This window comes from Coregonus lavaretus, assembly GCF_964263955.1.
Source record: "Coregonus lavaretus genome assembly, chromosome: 24".
Classification (NCBI taxonomy): Eukaryota; Metazoa; Chordata; class Actinopteri; order Salmoniformes; family Salmonidae; genus Coregonus; species Coregonus lavaretus.
Genome location: NC_140011.1, coordinates 44,467,102 through 44,485,255, shown reverse-complemented (window position 1 = coordinate 44,485,255; position 18,154 = coordinate 44,467,102). Strand labels below are relative to the sequence as shown.

Sequence of the window (18,154 nt, the reverse complement as noted above, 5' to 3'; positions counted from 1 at the left end):
TAGCAGCAGCAGTAGTAGTAGATAGTAGTAGCAGTAGTAGCAGTAGTAGCTAGTAGTAGTAGCTAGTAGTATATTGGTAGTGTGGTAGTAGTAGCAGCTAGTGGTGTATTGGTAGTAGTAGTAGCTAGTAGTAGTAGTAGTGGTAGTAGTAGCTAGTAGTGTATTGGTAGTAGTAGTAGTAGTAGTATATTAGTAGTAGTAGTAGTAGCAGCTAGTAGTGAATTGGTAGTAGTAGTAGTAGTAGTAGTTGTTGTAGTAGTAGCAGTAGCTAGTAGTGTATTGGTAGTAAAAGTAGCTAGTAGTAGCTAGTAGTGTATTGGTAGTAGTAGTAGTAGTAGTAGTAGTAGCTAGTAGTGTATTGGTAGTAGTAGTAGTAGCTAGTAGTGTATTGGTAGTAGTAGTAGCTAGTAGTAGCTAGAAGTGTATTGGTAGTAGTAGTAGTAGCTAGTAGTATATTGATAGTAGTAGTAGTAGCTAATAGTAGTAGTAGCTAGTAGTGTATTGGTAGTAGTAGTAGCTAGTAGTGTATTGGTAGTATTAGTAGTAGCTAGAGTGTATTGGTAGTAGTAGCTAGTAGTAGTAGTAGTAGCAGAAGCTAGTAGTGTATTGGTAGTAGTAGCTAGTAGTAGCAGTAGCTAGTAGTGTATTGGTAGTAGTAGTAGCTAGTAGTGTATTGGTAGTAGTAGTAGTAGTAGCGGTAGTAGTAGCTAGTAATGTATTGGTAGTAGAAGTAGTAGTAGTAGTAGTAGTAGTAGCTAGTAGTGTATTGGTAGTAGTAGTAGCTAGTAGTGTATTGGTAGTAGTAGTAGTAGCTAGTAGTGTATTGGTAGTAGTAGCTAGTAGTAGCGGTAGTAGTAGCTAGTAGTGTATTGGTAGTAGTATCTAGTAGCTAGTAGTAGCAGCAGTAGTAGCAGCTAGTAGTGTATTGGTAGTAATAGTAGCTAGTAGTAGTAGCAGCTAGTGGTGTATTGGTAGTAGCAGCTAGTAGTGTATTGGTAGTAGTAGTAGTAGTAGTAGTTGTAGTGTATTGGTAGTAGTAGTAGCTAGTAGTGTATTGGTAGTAGTAGTAGTAGTAGCTAGTAGTATATTGCTAGTAGTAGTAGTAGTAGCAGCTAATAGTAGTAGTAGTAGTAGTAGTAGTAGTAGCTAGTAGTGTATTGGTAGAAGTAGCAGCAGCAGCGTATTGGTAGTTTTTTTTTTTTTTTTTGTTTTTGTAGTGTAGTAGTAGTAGTAGTAGTAGTAGTAGTAGCTAATAGTAGTAGTAGTAGCAGTAGCTAGTAGTGTATTGGTAGTAGTAGCAGCAGCAGCGTATTGGTAGTGTAGTAGTAGCAGCTAGTAGTAATAGCTAGTAGTGTATTGGTAGTAGTAGTAGCTAGTAGTGTATTGGTAGTAGAAGTAGTAGTAGTAGCTAGTAGTTTATTGGTAGTAGTAGTAGTAGTAAATAGTAGTAGTAGCGGTAGTAGTAGCTAGTAGTGTATTGGTAGTAGTAGTAGCTAGTAGTGTATTGGTAGTAGTAGTAATAGTAGCGGTAGTAGTAGCTAGTAATGTATTGGTAGTAGAAGTAGTAGTAGTAGCTAGTAGTGTATTGGTAGTAGTAGTAGATAGTAGTAGTAGTAGCTAGTAGTGTATTGGTAGTAGTAGTAGTAGCTAGTAGTGTATTGGTAGTAGTAGCTAGTAGTGTATTGGTAGTAGTAGCTAGTAGTAGTAGTAGCAGTAGCTAGTAGTGTATTGGTAGTAGTAGCTATTAGTAGCAGTAGCTAGTAGTGTATTGGTAGTAGTAGTAGCTAGTAGTGTATTGGTAGTAGTAGTAGTAGTAGTAGCGGTAGTAGTAGCTAGTAATGTATTGGTAGTAGAAGTAGTAGTAGTAGCTAGTAGTGTATTGGTAGTAGTAGTAGCGGTAGTAGTAGCTAGTAGTGTATTGGTAGTAGTATCTAGTAGCTAGTAGTAGCAGCAGTAGTAGCAGCTAGTAGTGTATTGGTAGTAGTAGTAGCAGCTAGTGGTGTATTGGTAGTAGCAGCTAGTAGTGTATTGGTAGTAGTAGTAGTAGTAGTAGTAGTGTATTGGTAGTAGTAGTAGTAGCTAGTAGTGTATTGGTAGTAGTAGTAGCTAGTAGTAGCTAGAAGTGTATTGGTAGTAGTAGTAGTAGTAGCTAGTAGTATATTGCTAGTAGTAGTAGTAGTAGTAGCAGCTAATAGTAGTAGTAGTAGTAGTAGTAGTAGTAGCTAGTAGTGTATTGGTAGTAGTAGCAGCAGCAGCGTATTGGTAGTGTAGTAGTAGTAGTAGTAGTAGCTAATAGTAGTAGTAGTAGCAGTAGCTAGTAGTGTATTGGTAGTAGTAGCAGCTAGTGGTGTATTGGTAGTAGCAGCTAGTAGTGTATTGGTAGTAGTAGTAGTAGCTAGTAGTGTATTGGTAGTAGTAGCTAGTAGTAGTAGTAGCAGTAGGTAGTAGTGTATTGGTAGTAGTAGCTAGTAGTAGCAGTAGCTAGTAGTGTATTGATAGTAGTAGTAGCTAGTAGTGTATTAGTAGTAGCTAGTAGTGTATTGGTCGTAGTAGTAGTAGTAGCAGCTAGTAGCAGCTAGTAGTAGTAGTAGCTAGTAGTAGTAGCAGCAGCTAGTAGTGTATTGGTAGTAGTAGTAGTAGTAGTAGTAGTAGTAGTAGTAGTAATAGCTAGTAGTAGCAGCGGTAGTAGTAGTAGTTCTAGTAGTAGCTAGTAGTATATTGGTAGTGTGGTAGTAGTAGCAGCTAGTGGTGTATTGGTAGTAGTAGTAGTAGTAGCGGTAGTAGTAGCTAGTAGTGTATTGGTAGTAGTATCTAGTAGCTAGTAGTAGCAGTAGTAGCAGTAGTAGCAGCTAGTAGTGTATTGGTAGTAGTAGTAGTAGCAGCTAGTGGTGTATTGGTAGTAGCAGCTAGTAGTGTATTGGTAGTAGTAGTGTATTGGTATTAGTAGTAGTAGCTAGTAGTGTATTGGTAGTAGTAGTAGCTAGTAGTAGCTAGAAGTGTATTGGTAGTAGTAGTAGTAGTAGCTAGTAGTATATTGCTAGTAGTAGTAGTAGTAGTAGTAGTAGTAGTAGTAGCAGCTAATAGTAGTAGTAGTAGTAGTAGTAGCTAGTAGTGTATTGGTAGTAGTAGCAGCAGCAGCGTATTGGTAGTGTAGTAGTAGTAGTAGCTAATAGTAGTAGTAGTAGCAGTAGCTAGTAGTGTATTGGTAGTAGTAGCAGCTAGTGGTGTATTGGTAGTAGCAGCTAGTAGTGTATTGGTAGTAGTAGTAGTAGTAGTAGTGTATTGGTAGTAGTAGTAGCTAGTAGTAGCTAGAAGTGTATTGGTAGTAGTAGTAGTAGTAGCTAGTAGTATATTGCTAGTAGTAGTAGTAGTAGCAGCTAATAGTAGTAGTAGCTAGTAGTGTATTGGTAGTAGTAGCAGCAGCAGCGTATTGGTAGTGTAGTAGTAGTAGTAGTAGTAGTAGCTAATAGTAGTAGTAGTAGCAGTAGCTAGTAGTAGTAGCAGCTAGTGGTGTATTGGTAGTAGCAGCTAGTAGTGTATTGGTGGTAGTAGTAGTAGTAGTGTATTGGTAGTAGTAGTAGTAGCTAGTAGTGTATTGGTAGTAGTAGTAGCTAGTAGTAGTAGCAGCTAGTGGTGTATTGGTAGTAGCAGCTAGTAATGTATTGGTAGTAGTAGTAGTAGTGTATTGGTAGTAGTAGTAGTAGCTAGTAGTGTATTGGTAGTAGTAGTAGTAGTGTATTGGTAGTAGTAGTAGTAGCTAGTAGTGTATTGGTAGTAGTAGTAGTAGCTAGTAGTGTATTGGTAGTAGTAGTAGTAGCTAGTAGTGTATTGGTAGTAGTAGTAGTAGCTAGTAGTGTATTGGTAGTAGTAGTAGTAGCTAGTAGTGTATTGGTAGTAGTAGTAGTAGCTAGTAGTGTATTGGTAGTAGTAGTAGTAGTGTATTGGTAGTAGTAGTAGTAGCTAGTAGTGTATTGGTAGTAGTAGTAGCTAGTAGTAGCTAGAAGTGTATTGGTAGTAGTAGTAGTAGTAGCTAGTAGTATATTGCTAGTAGTAGTAGTAGTAGTAGCAGCTAATAGTAGTAGTAGTAGTAGTAGCTAGTAGTGTATTGGTAGTAGTAGCAGCAGCAGCGTATTGGTAGTGTAGTAGTAGTAGTAGTAGTAGCTAATAGTAGTAGTAGTAGCAGTAGCTAGTAGTGTATTGGTAGTAGTAGCAGCTAGTGGTGTATTGGTAGTAGCAGCTAGTAGTGTATTGGTAGTAGTAGTAGTAGCTAGTAGTGTATTGGTAGTAGTAGCTAGTAGTAGTAGTAGCAGTAGGTAGTAGTGTATTGGTAGTAGTAGCTAGTAGTAGCAGTAGCTAGTAGTGTATTGATAGTAGTAGTAGCTAGTAGTGTATTAGTAGTAGCTAGTAGTGTATTGGTCGTAGTAGTAGTAGTAGCAGCTAGTAGCAGCTAGTAGTAGTAGTAGCTAGTAGTAGTAGCAGCAGCTAGTAGTGTATTGGTAGTAGTAGTAGTAGTAGTAATAGCTAGTAGTAGCAGCGGTAGTAGTAGTAGTGCTAGTAGTAGCTAGTAGTATATTGGTAGTGTGGTAGTAGTAGCAGCTAGTGGTGTATTGGTAGTAATAGTAGTAGTAGTAGTAGTAGCGGTAGTAGTAGCTAGTAGTGTATTGGTAGTAGTATCTAGTAGCTAGTAGTAGCAGTAGTAGCAGTAGTAGCAGCTAGTAGTGTATTGGTAGTAGTAGTAGTAGCAGCTAGTGGTGTATTGGTAGTAGCAGCTAGTAGTGTATTGGTAGTAGTAGTAGTAGTAGCTAGTAGTGTATTGGTAGTAGTAGTAGCTAGAAGTGTATTGGTAGTAGTAGTAGTAGTAGCTAGTAGTATATTGCTAGTAGTAGTAGTAGTAGTAGTAGCAGCTAATAGTAGCTAATAGTAGTAGTAGTAGTAGTAGTAGCTAGTAGTGTATTGGTAGTAGTAGCAGCAGCAGCGTATTGGTAGTGTAGTAGTAGTAGTAGCTAATAGTAGTAGTAGTAGCAGTAGCTAGTAGTGTATTGGTAGTAGTAGCAGCTAGTGGTGTATTGGTAGTAGCAGCTAGTAGTGTATTGGTAGTAGTAGTAGTAGTAGTAGTGTATTGGTAGTAGTAGTAGCTAGTAGTAGCTAGAAGTGTATTGGTAGTAGTAGTAGTAGTAGCTAGTAGTATATTGCTAGTAGTAGTAGTAGTAGCAGCTAATAGTAGTAGTAGCTAGTAGTGTATTGGTAGTAGTAGCAGCAGCAGCGTATTGGTAGTGTAGTAGTAGTAGTAGTAGTAGTAGCTAATAGTAGTAGTAGTAGCAGTAGCTAGTAGTAGTAGCAGCTAGTGGTGTATTGGTAGTAGCAGCTAGTAGTGTATTGGTGGTAGTAGTAGTAGTAGTGTATTGGTAGTAGTAGTAGTAGCTAGTAGTGTATTGGTAGTAGTAGTAGCTAGTAGTAGTAGCAGCTAGTGGTGTATTGGTAGTAGCAGCTAGTAATGTATTGGTAGTAGTAGTAGTAGTGTATTGGTAGTAGTAGTAGTAGCTAGTAGTGTATTGGTAGTAGTAGCTAGTAGTGTATTGGTAGTAGTAGTAGTAGCTAGTAGTGTATTGGTAGTAGTAGTAGTAGCTAGTAGTGTATTGGTAGTAGTAGTAGTAGCTAGTAGTGTATTGGTAGTAGTAGTAGTAGCTAGTAGTGTATTGGTAGTAGTAGTAGTAGCTAGTAGTGTATTGGTAGTAGTAGTAGTAGCTAGTAGTGTATTGGTAGTAGTAGTAGTAGTGTATTGGTAGTAGTAGTAGTAGCTAGTAGTGTATTGGTAGTAGTAGTAGCTAGTAGTAGCTAGAAGTGTATTGGTAGTAGTAGTAGTAGTAGCTAGTAGTATATTGCTAGTAGTAGTAGTAGTAGTAGCAGCTAATAGTAGTAGTAGTAGTAGTAGCTAGTAGTGTATTGGTAGTAGTAGCAGCAGCAGCGTATTGGTAGTGTAGTAGTAGTAGTAGTAGTAGCTAATAGTAGTAGTAGTAGCAGTAGCTAGTAGTGTATTGGTAGTAGTAGCAGCTAGTGGTGTATTGGTAGTAGCAGCTAGTAGTGTATTGGTAGTAGTAGTAGTAGCTAGTAGTGTATTGGTAGTAGTAGCTAGTAGTAGTAGTAGCAGTAGGTAGTAGTGTATTGGTAGTAGTAGCTAGTAGTAGCAGTAGCTAGTAGTGTATTGATAGTAGTAGTAGCTAGTAGTGTATTAGTAGTAGCTAGTAGTGTATTGGTCGTAGTAGTAGTAGTAGCAGCTAGTAGCAGCTAGTAGTAGTAGTAGCTAGTAGTAGTAGCAGCAGCTAGTAGTGTATTGGTAGTAGTAGTAGTAGTAGTAGTAGTAGTAGTAGTAGTAATAGCTAGTAGTAGCAGCGGTAGTAGTAGTAGTGCTAGTAGTAGCTAGTAGTATATTGGTAGTGTGGTAGTAGTAGCAGCTAGTGGTGTATTGGTAGTAATAGTAGTAGTAGTAGTAGTAGCGGTAGTAGTAGCTAGTAGTGTATTGGTAGTAGTATCTAGTAGCTAGTAGTAGCAGTAGTAGCAGTAGTAGCAGCTAGTAGTGTATTGGTAGTAGTAGTAGTAGCAGCTAGTGGTGTATTGGTAGTAGCAGCTAGTAGTGTATTGGTAGTAGTAGTAGTAGTAGCTAGTAGTGTATTGGTAGTAGTAGTAGCTAGAAGTGTATTGGTAGTAGTAGTAGTAGTAGCTAGTAGTATATTGCTAGTAGTAGTAGTAGTAGTAGTAGCAGCTAATAGTAGTAGTAGTAGTAGTAGTAGTAGCAGCTAATAGTAGTAGTAGTAGTAGTAGTAGTAGTAGCTAGTAGTGTATTGGTAGTAGTAGCAGCAGCAGCGTATTATTTATTTTTATTTTATTTAACCTTTATTTAACCAGGAAGGGCTCATTGAGATTTAAAATCTCTTTTTCAAGAGCGTCCTGGCCAAGATAGGCAGCACCAAGTCATTACAAAAAATTACAGACAGACAACATGAAAAACTACAAGTAATCTAGTAAAAACCATTCATGAATTCACAAGAGTATAACAATATCAAAAATAGCAAATTAAAAACATTGACAGGTCAGGGAATCAGCCTCAAAATCCTTCATCAGAGATTTAAAAACACCAATCGGGACAAGTTCTTCCAGTTTAAAATTATTTTGTAAGGTGTTCCAAGACGATGGCGCAGAGTACATAAAAGACCTTTTACCAAATTCAGTTCGGACATTTGGAACAGTTAGCAGGATAAAGTCCAGTGAACGAAGAGAGTACCCACCACATTTCTGAACAATAAAAATGCCCAAATAAAAAGGTAGTAAACCCAAAATGGCTTTGTAAATAAAAGTATACCAGTGACTGAGCCTACGAGTGACTAGAGAAGGCCAGCCAACCCTGGTATACAAAGTACAGTGGTGCGTAAGGGTTTTGCAGTTTAAAATAAATCTCAAAGTACCATGATAAAGAGTGTCAATTGATCTCAAACACTGAGCGGAAGCATTCATATATAAAATATCCCCATAGTCTAGTAAAGGCATAAATGTAGCTGATACTAGCCTCCTTCTGGCTTCAAAAGAAAAACAGGCCTTATTCCTAAAATAAAATCCCAATTTCAGCTTCAATTTTTTTGTAAGTTGTTGAATATGCAATTTAAAAGAGAGGCCGTCATCAATTAGAATTCCAAGATATTTATATGAGGTTACAACCTCAATCTCCTTGCCCTGACAGGTAGTAACAGGTGAAAGGTTCAGAGGTCTATTTCTTGCATTAGAAAACACCATTAGTTTAGTTTTGTCAGTATTGAGGATAAGCTTCAATTGACACAAGGTATGTTGAACAGTATAAAAAGCAGTTTGCAAGTTCTGGAAAGCTTTTGTAAGAGATGAGGCACAACAGTAAATAACAGTATCATCAGCATAAAAATGAAGTTGTGCATTTTGGACATTTTTGTCTAAATCATTAATATAAATAGTGAATAAGAGAGGACCAAGTACAGAGCCCTGGGGCACACCATTCAGGACAGACAATTTAACAGACATAAGCCCATCAAATTGAGTGCACTGAGTTCTATCAGACAGATAGTTAGCAAACCATGCAACTGCATGCTCCGAAAGACCTACACTCAACAATCTCTGCCTTAGTATAGCATGATCAACTGTATCAAAAGCCTTAGAGAGATCAATAAAAAGTGAGACACAGTGCTGTTTTTTGTCAAGGGCTTCAGTGATATCATTTAAAACCTTCATGGCTGCTGTAATTGTGCTATGCTTCTTCCTGAAGCCCGATTGATACATTGATAAAATAGAGTTAGTAAATAAAAACTCTTTTAGCTGTTCACTTACAAGGGTTTCAAGTATTTTCACCAGGGGTGACAGCTTTGAGATTGGCCTATAATTATTTAAAAGAGTTGGATCTCCCTATTGGTAGTGTAGTAGTAGTAGTAGTAGCTAATAGTAGTAGTAGTAGCAGTAGCTAGTAGTGTATTGGTAGTAGTAGCAGCTAGTGGTGTATTGGTAGTAGCAGCTAGTAGTGTATTGGTAGTAGTAGTAGTAGTAGTGTATTGGTAGTAGTAGTAGTAGCTAGTAGTGTATTGGTAGTAGTAGTAGCTAGTAGTAGCTAGAAGTGTATTGGTAGTAGTAGTAGTAGTAGCTAGTAGTATATTGCTAGTAGTAGTAGTAGTAGTAGCAGCTAATAGTAGTAGTAGCTAGTAGTGTATTGGTAGTAGTAGCAGCAGCAGCGTATTGGTAGTGTAGTAGTAGTAGTAGTAGTAGCTAATAGTAGTAGTAGTAGCAGTAGCTAGTAGTAGTAGCAGCTAGTGGTGTATTGGTAGTAGCAGCTAGTAGTGTATTGGTAGTAGTAGTAGTAGTGTATTGGTAGTAGTAGTAGTAGCTAGTAGTGTATTGGTAGTAGTAGTAGCTAGTAGTAGTAGCAGCTAGTGGTGTATTGGTAGTAGCAGCTAGTAGTGTATTGGTAGTAGTAGTAGTAGCTAGTAGTGTATTGGTAGTAGTAGTAGTAGTGTATTGGTAGTAGTAGTAGTAGCTAGTAGTGTATTGGTAGTAGTAGTAGTAGTAGTGTATTGGTAGTAGTAGTAGTAGCTAGTAGTGTATTGGTAGTAGTAGTAGTAGTAGTGTATTGGTAGTAGTAGTAGTAGCTAGTAGTGTATTGGTAGTAGTAGTAGTAGCTAGTAGTGTATTGGTAGTAGTAGTAGTAGTGTATTGGTAGTAGTAGTAGTAGCTAGTAGTGTATTGGTAGTAGTAGTAGTAGCTAGTAGTGTATTGGTAGTAGTAGTAGTAGTAGTGTATTGGTAGTAGTAGTAGTAGCTAGTAGTGTATTGGTAGTAGTAGTAGTAGTAGTGTATTGGTAGTAGTAGTAGTAGCTAGTAGTGTATTGGTAGTAGTAGTAGTAGCTAGTAGTGTATTGGTAGTAGTAGTAGTAGCTAGTAGTGTATTGGTAGTAGTAGTAGTAGCTAGTAGTGTATTGGTAGTAGTAGTAGTAGTGTATTGGTAGTAGTAGTAGTAGCTAGTAGTGTATTGGTAGTAGCTAGTAGTGTATTGGTAGTAGTAGTAGTAGTAGTGGTGTATTGGTAGTAGTAGTAGTAGCTAGTAGTGTATTGGTAGTAGTAGTAGTAGCTAGTAGTGTATTGGTAGTAGTAGTAGTAGCTAGTAGTGTATTGGTAGTAGTAGTAGTAGTGTATTGGTAGTAGTAGCTAGTAGTGTATTGGTAGTAGTAGTAGTAGCTAGTAGTGTATTGGTAGTAGTAGTAGTAGTGTATTGGTAGTAGTAGTAGTAGCTAGTAGTGTAATGGTAGTAGTAGTAGTAGTGTATTGGTAGTAGTAGTAGTAGCTAGTAGTGTATTGGTAGTAGTAGTAGTAGCTAGTAGTGTATTGGTAGTAGTAGTGTATTGGTAGTAGTAGTAGTAGCTAGTAGTGTATTGGTAGTAGTAGTAGTAGCTAGTAGTGTATTGGTAGTAGTAGTAGTAGCTAGTAGTGTATTGGTAGTAGTAGTAGTAGTGTATTGGTAGTAGTAGTAGTAGCTAGTAGTGTATTGGTAGTAGTAGTAGTAGTAGTGTATTGGTAGTAGTAGTAGTAGCTAGTAGTGTATTGGTAGTAGTAGTAGTAGCTAGTAGTGTATTGGTAGTAGTAGTAGTAGTGTATTGGTAGTAGTAGTAGTAGTGTATTGGTAGTAGTAGTAGTAGCTAGTAGTGTATTGGTAGTAGTAGTAGTAGCTAGTAGTGTATTGGTAGTAGTAGTAGTAGCTAGTAGTGTATTGGTAGTAGTAGTAGTAGTAGTGTATTGGTAGTAGTAGTAGTAGCTAGTAGTGTATTGGTAGTAGTAGTAGTAGCTAGTAGTGTATTGGTAGTAGTAGTAGTAGTGTATTGGTAGTAGTAGTAGTAGCTAGTAGTGTATTGGTAGTATCAGTAGCAGAACACCTGCTCTTTCCATGACAGACTGACTGACCAGGTGAAAGCTATGATCCCTTATTGATGTCACTTGTTAAATCCACTTCAAATCAGTGTAGATGAAGGGGAGGAGACAGATTAAATAATGATTTTTAAGCCTTGAGACAATTGAGGCATGGATTGTGTGTATGTGCCATTCAGAGTGTGAATGGGCAAGACAAATTACGTAAGTGTCTTTGAACGGGGTGTGTATTAGTAAGGTGTTCCCTAATGTGTAAATGTAACTAACCTATCTCCTCTGCTATCCTGGTCCTCTGGCTCTTGTTCTTGACGCCACTGAAGCTGATTCTCTTTTCCTCTTCATCATCATCATCATCACTCCCGTCCCCCTCCTCTTCCTCCTCTCTGACCAGACGCTTCTTGGGTGTGTCCGTCTCCACCAGGGGGGCGTCGCCGCCTAGCTCCCTCGCCATCTGACGACGCTTCCTTGCGGCGTGGATGAAGGCCGCGTCAGGGATCTCACCTGGACAGGACAGGTCAGAGGTCAGAAGTTAGGGGGGGGGGTCAGTAAGATCAAAGGTGAAGAGTTCTAGCCTGGTCCCAGATCTGTTTGTGCCATCATGTCAACTGCTTATTGATGTAACTTCTTAAATCCACTTCAAAATCAGTGTAGATGAAAGGGTGAAGACAGGTTAAAGACAGGTTATCGTCAGGCCAAACATGTTATGACGGCAGTGGGGTCACCACCATTAACACACACCAAATGCGGGTAGATGTTGTAAATTGGCAGGTAAGAACGTCTATTTCACCATCCACATTGGCAGGTGGTCATAAAGAGCATTTGGGAACCGTTTTTTTTCTTCCAATCCAAAACACCACATATAGAAATTGTTTGAATTAACCCGAAGAGGCTACTAGAGTGAGACTTTGCTCTTGTGTTTTTTGGCTAGTTACATCGTTCTGTTCACACACGCTAGGTCGTTTTTCAATGTTCGTTTGAGTTTGCTGCAACTGTCTGCTGCTAGCAATGAGACGTTGCAGATTTTTTCATCTATAACCACGTTTCCATCCACAGTTTTCTATGCATATCACGACAGCTGTGAAGGAAAAAGGACGTTTCAGTACAATTATATAAATGCAGACAGATCATTTGTTTGTTCGACAGGGTGGGATCTTTGTGTCTGTAAAATTAACTATGCGAGAAATGGCAGTAGAAAACACCTTTATGCACAAATATTGATATAATAACCATCATATCGAAGTAAACTTGGGAGTCACGCGATGACATGGTGTGTGGACCTCCCACTACGACTCGGGAAAGCATGCAGTTTATTTGGTTACAGATGAAACATGAACTTCACAGGGTGGAGAAAGTGCCAAGGTGATGAGCTTGATGCTCCTTTTCAATCAATATCGAGGGTCTTATTCTGGTGACATGATGATCGATGCATGAATGCCATTTAATAAAAATATTCTCCATAATAATCTCCTCATGTAGACTAGACTACCCGCACTGTATCTGCGAGCTGTTGGCTAAAGCGAACATGCCAAGACCTGAGTAGGCACATTTGCCATTTAACGCAACAGTTTTTTGTGACAAAACTATCGGTAGAATTGAAAATGCGATGGAAACACAATGAATTTTAGATTTTAATTCAGTACATGAAAACTTAAGCGAAAAAGTAAAATTGTGTGCGCACTATGTCGTTTTTCTAGCCAGCTGTTTCTAGCCCAGGTAGCTAGCCTTTCCTAGGTTTGGCACATCGGAAGCTGTTTCTAGCCCAGGTAGCTAGCCTTTCCTAGGTTTGGCACATCGGAAGCTGTTTCTAGCCCAGGTAGCTAGCCTTTCCTAGGTTTGGCACATCGGAAGCTGTTTCTAGCCCAGGTAGCTAGCCTTTCCTAGGTTTGGCACATCGGGAAGTCCCTCACTACAAACCATATTGAATGCTTGCTGGCTAACAAAAGTACAATCTGATGGCAACGTCAAAACTACTGTAACGTTCAACACAGTAGGGCTGATCGCATTTAGTCGACTGGTCGATTGTTTGGTCGGTAGATTTTTTTTTTTTTTGGGGGGGGGGGGGGGCAGGTAAGAACGTCTATTTCACCATCCACATTGGCAGGTGGTCATAAAGAGCATTTGGGAACCGTTTTTTTTCTTCCAATCCAAAACACCACATATAGAAATTGTTTGAATTAACCCGAAAAGGCTACTACAGTGAGACTTTGCCCTTGTGTTTTTTGGCTAGTTACATCGTTCTGTTCACACACGCTAGGTCGTTTTTCAATGTTCTGTCTGCTGCTAGCAATGAGACGTTGCAGATTTTTTCATCTATAAACACGTTTCCATCCACAGTTTTTATGCATATCACGACAGCTGTGAAGGAAAAAGGACGTTTCAGTACAATTATATAAAATGCCGACAGATCATTTGTTTGTTCGACAGGGTGGGATCTTTGTGTCTGTAAAATTAACTATGCGCGAAATGGCAGTAGAAACACCTTTATGCGCAAATATTGATATAATAACCATCATATCGAAGTAAACTTGGGAGTCACGCGATGACATGGTGTGTGGTCCTCCCACTACTAGCTGCTACTACTACCGCAATTAATTTTTAGAGGCACACGAGACACCTGTCTGATTGGCTCCCGTCTCAGTGGACTAATCCATTACGGAGACCACAGGGATGGTACATTCCACCCCTCTAAGACAGCCATCGGCAACGTACGGCATGAGCGCCGCGAGGTATTTGCCTTGGCACACCCAGCAATTTGATAAAATGGAGAAAATCAATTAAATTGCATTGGTTTTACATAAACGGCTACTGCTTTGGATCCGACACAGTTTGTGAGAGTATTCCTCAGGCCTACTATATGTGTAAAGATAATGTGTCGAGAGTGTGGCTTAGATGCAGAAGGCGCGTCCCTCTCCAGAATGCACTCTCCTGCCCATTTGTGTGTGTTCATAACTTCATTGTGTGAATTTTTGGCCCTTTGATGGTTAGTGTCTATAAATTCCCCATTACATATATCACCAGTAGCACATTTACCGTTAATTCCCATAATTTCTAAACTACAATATTTGTTCGGTTACGGTAATTTATGTTATTGCATTCAATATACACTGCTCAAAAAAATAAAGGGAACACTTAAAACAACACAATGTAACTCCAAGTCAATCACACTTCTGTGAAATCAATCTGTCCACTTAGGAAGCAACACTGATTGACAATAAATGTCACATGCTGTTGTGCAAATGGAATAGACAACAGGTGGAAATTATAGGCAATTAGCAAGACACCCCCAATAAAGGACTGGTTGTGCAGGTGGTGACCACAGACCACTTCTCAGTTCCTATGCTTCCTGGCTGATGTTTTGGTCACTTTTGAATGCTGGCGGTGCTTTCACTCTAGTGGTAGCATGAGACGGAGTCTACAACCCACACAAGTGGCTCAGGTAGTGCAGCTCATCCAGGATGGCACATCAATGCGAGCTGTGGCAAGAAGGTTTGCCGTGTCTGTCAGCGTAGTGTCCAGAGCATGGAGGCGCTACCAGGAGACAGGCTAGTACATCAGGAGACGTGGAGGAGGCCGTAGGAGGGCAACAACCCAGCAGCAGGACTGCTACCTCCGCCTTTGTGCAAGGAGGAGCAGGAGGAGCACTGCCAGAGCCCTGCAAAATGACCTCCAGCAGGCCACAAATGTGCATGTGTCTGCTCAACGGTCAGAAACAGCCTCCATGAGGGTGGTATGAGTGCCCGACGTCCACAGGTGGGGGTTGTGCTTACAGCCCAACACCGTGCAGGACGTTTGGCATTTGCCAGAGAACACCAAGATTGGCAAATTCGAGACAGACAGAAGGGTGTGTTCATAATTCAACTGTTCTACCTTGTTAGCTAGCAAATACTGTAGATCCAAGTTGGCTAAACTTGAAATATAAAGATTAGCTGGCTAATCACTAGCACGTGGGCTTGAGAGATTGTTGATGAGACCAGTGTTCATTTTCTACAGGCTAATGCCTGTTACAAGAAGTTAGTCATTATTAGTGAATGTGTTTATGGATGGTTCTAGTTACATTATAACAAAAAATTGCATTTTTATAGACCGACTTGAAAGCCAGATCAGTGATTATTGCAACAAAAAAAACAGGTTAAACTCTTTTGATAAAATAATTAAATTATTAGTGGGTCATTATTTTTACATTTTTTAGTCATTTAGCAGACGCTCTTATCCAGAGTGAGTGCATACATTATTTTTGTATTTTTCATACTGAAGCGAACCCACAACCCTGGCGTTGCAAACACCATGCTCTACCAACTGAGCTACATCCCTGCCGGCCATTCCCTCCCCTACCCTGGACCAATTGTGCGCCGTCCCATCGGTCTCCCGGTCGCAGCCGGCTACGACAGAGCCTGGATACGAACCAGGATCTCTAGTGGCACAGCCTTAGACAACTGCGCCACTCGGGAGGAAGGATTATTAGCCTGGGTATAACTTCACATGCCCTGAATTAATTAGATTATTGCTGTTTGAAATGCAGTGTATTTTACCTTTAAATTGTACAACAATGCTTCTTTTTTTATTTAAATTATTATTATTAAGGAAAAAAAGACTGTCAATCAGTTTGAGAAAATGTAGATATTTTTAGGCCATTATCGCTCAGCCCTCATAGTGAGTGTAATTATAGAACGCTTGTGGATTTATATTAAGACGCAAAGTGGAACCCGCATCGTTGTCATCAACATCGTTGCATTTGCATGCAGACTGGACTTGCGACAAACAAATGCGTTCCTTGAGTGACAGGGGGCGGGGCTACGTATGTGTGGAAAGTGGCATCGAGAGAGAGCGAGAGAGAACTCAAGTAGCGGAGTAAATAAATAAATAGACGTTACACACAGCGTATCACATTTAACCAAACCAAACATTAAAATACCGTTATAGAAGGTAAAGTAAAAACCCAAACCGGTCCGTCCGTCAATACCGGTACATAGTAAAATACGGTTTACCGCCCAGCCCTAAGGTTAGTTATACCAGCCCAACTCTGCAACACGCTTAGGCAAGAATAATGGATAACTAAAGACAGTACAGTACAGGGGAGCAGAGAGAACGTTGTCTTGCTGTTCGGCTGCTACTGCCTGAGCAGAGATGAGATTATGACTTTAATGAATGAAAAAGAATAGAAAGTCATCAAATAATATACACAACTGAAATATTTTATTTATTTCATACTAATTTACTGTTGTTCTATTGATGTTCTACCCAATGTTGCGTAGACAGAATATAATGTGTTCAATGTTTTGGCAATTGAATGTTCACTATTATTGGCTTTGGAATTCCCATTAAAAAGTTCTAAAATAATTCGTCATTTTTTAAATGAATTTAAAATGTTAAAAATAGATTGAAACCGAAAACGGTGATAATTTGTATATATATATATATATATATATATATATATATATATATTCGAACCAAAACGACCTCAGAAAGCACTTATCGCTCAGCGCTACAAGGTAACCTAACCAATAAATGACCATAGCTCGGTGTCAGTCTCTACTAACGCTGGGAAACACTGCTCTACCTGAACGCAGGGTGCCGAGTGTGCTGTTGACGTAGCCTGATAGTGCACCCCTGTATAGGGAATAGGGGCCGAGTGTGCTGTTGACGTAGCCTGATAGTGCACCCCTGTATAGGGAATAGGGGCCGAGTGGGCTGTTGACGTAGCCTGATAGTGCACCCCTGTATAGGGAATAGGGGCCGAGTGGGCTGTTGACGTAGCCTGATAGTGCACCCCTGTATAGGGAATAGGGGCCGAGTGGGCTGTTGACGTAGCCTGATAGTGCACCCCTGTATAGGGAATAGGGTGTCATTTGGGACTCTCCACCATTACCTGGGAGGTAGGTTGCTGAGTGGACAGAGTGCTGGGGTTGGAGAAGGCTTGGCTTGCCTCTATTATAACATTTTAGTCATTTAGCAGACGCTCTTATCCAGAGCGACATACAGTTAGTGAGTGCATACATTCTTTTTTTAAATTTTCTTTCATACTGGCCCCCCGGGGGAATCGAACCCACAACCCTGGCGTTGCAAACGCCATGCTCTACCAACTGAGCTACATCCCTGACGGCCATTCCCTCTCCTACCCTGGACGACGCTGGGCCAATTGTGCGCCGCCCCATGGGTCTCCCGGTCGCGGCCGGCTACGACAGAGCCTGGATTCGAACCAGGATCTCTAGTGGCACAGCTACAGTGCCTTAGACCACTGCTCCACTCGGGAGGTTGATATAACTGTTGTGTGTCAGTGTCTGTTGATGTACTGCAAGTCACCTGTTGACCAGGACCCCACCAGGGAATAGGGTACCATTTAGGAAACCATTTCCAACCATTACCTGGTCGTAGGTTGCTGAGCGTGGACAGGGTGCTGGTGTTGGAGAAGGCTCCGGCTGCCGTTGTAGTGGGGATCTTGGAGGCGAGGCTCTGGCTTTGCGTCTTGGGCTCCTGTTCATCAGTGCTGTCCACTTCCATCTCCTCCTCTCCCTGCTCACTGCCTGCCCTGCTAGCGGGCTCCTCTTTAATGGAGGCCAGGGGTTGGGACCACACGTCTGGAGAGGGGGGGGACACGCACTGTATGTTAATATATACACGTACTGCATGATAACACACACACACACACACACACACTGCATGTTTAATATGTACACACATCACATGTTAATATATATACCAGGGTTTTCGTTAGCCGGTAACAGACGGCTTTTGTCCAAAAATAAAATAGAAAAGCCAATAAATACAATTTGCTCCGGCCAATTGCCCGGGAGAAGAACAAAAAGATCCCATTGTGAAATAATACTTTTTAGCCTCTTCATTGATGTAAATTCCAGTCAATGGAAATGCATTTGACTGGTCATGCTTATCAGTCCATAGGTTAATTAAGTTGGTGCGTGTGTCACAGGATATTCATTCTGTATCTTATTTATGACACCGTACAGCATACAGATACAGAGACTTGGAGCGGAAAACCTGTCAGACAGCATGAAACCTGCTGCTGCTGCATCTTGTGGTGCTTTCAAGACAACCGGGAACTCGGAAAAACACCAGGTCAAATCATGTGATCTTCAGGTCGGAAATTCAGAGCTCTAGAAAGGAGGCCCAGGAGTTCCCTAGTTGGAATTCTGAGTTGGATGACCATTCAAAACGATTTCTCCCCAGTCAGAGCTCGTTTGTCCCCCAGTTCCCAGTTGTCTTGAACGCACAAGTCTGAGATCACCGAGTTCCCAGTTGTTTTGAACGCGGCATAAAAAACGGCAGGCTTCATCAGCACGTCACACACCACTGTGCAATGAGCTGGAGGCAGTATGCATTTTGAAAACATACTTAAATTGTTTGAAACCTGAATGTTTTAATACATACTGTATTATGAGTCATGTCTTACCCTGCTTCAAAGTAGCCTATTAGAACACCTCAACATTTCGCACATGAAACTGCTAGGATGTGCAGTGCCCTTTTGACAATGGTGTTTTCCTGCTAATTGCATTATGGAACGAACAGTCGCCCGTACACACACCCCACATGTTGATATGCACACACACGATGGCACGTTTTGTTGTTGTTGTATACAGACTTGACTTCTATATTTAACCACAGGGTCCAACTGATCAGGGAAACCCGGTTGGCAGTACGTTAATGCCCTGGCACAGGGTCCAACTGATCAGGGAAACCCAGTTGGCAGTACGTTAATGCCCTGGCACAGGGTCCAA

At 40.5% G+C, this 18,154-nt stretch overlaps 1 protein-coding gene across 1 annotated transcript in view; it reads right to left on the bottom strand.

Annotated features, from left to right (window-relative positions):
* LOC311099903 (PAX3- and PAX7-binding protein 1-like) overlaps positions 1-18,154 on the bottom strand; it is a gene marked incomplete at its 3' end in the record, with an annotated part of 89,713 nt that overhangs the window by 62,128 nt on the left and 9,431 nt on the right. The window contains exons 3-4 of the mRNA XM_084140622.1: positions 16,787-16,999; positions 10,692-10,925 (exon numbers count right to left, since the gene is read on the bottom strand). Of these exons, the coding sequence (XP_083996748.1) occupies positions 10,692-10,925; positions 16,787-16,999 (447 nt within the window). The remainder of the gene's footprint in view (positions 1-10,691; positions 10,926-16,786; positions 17,000-18,154) is intronic.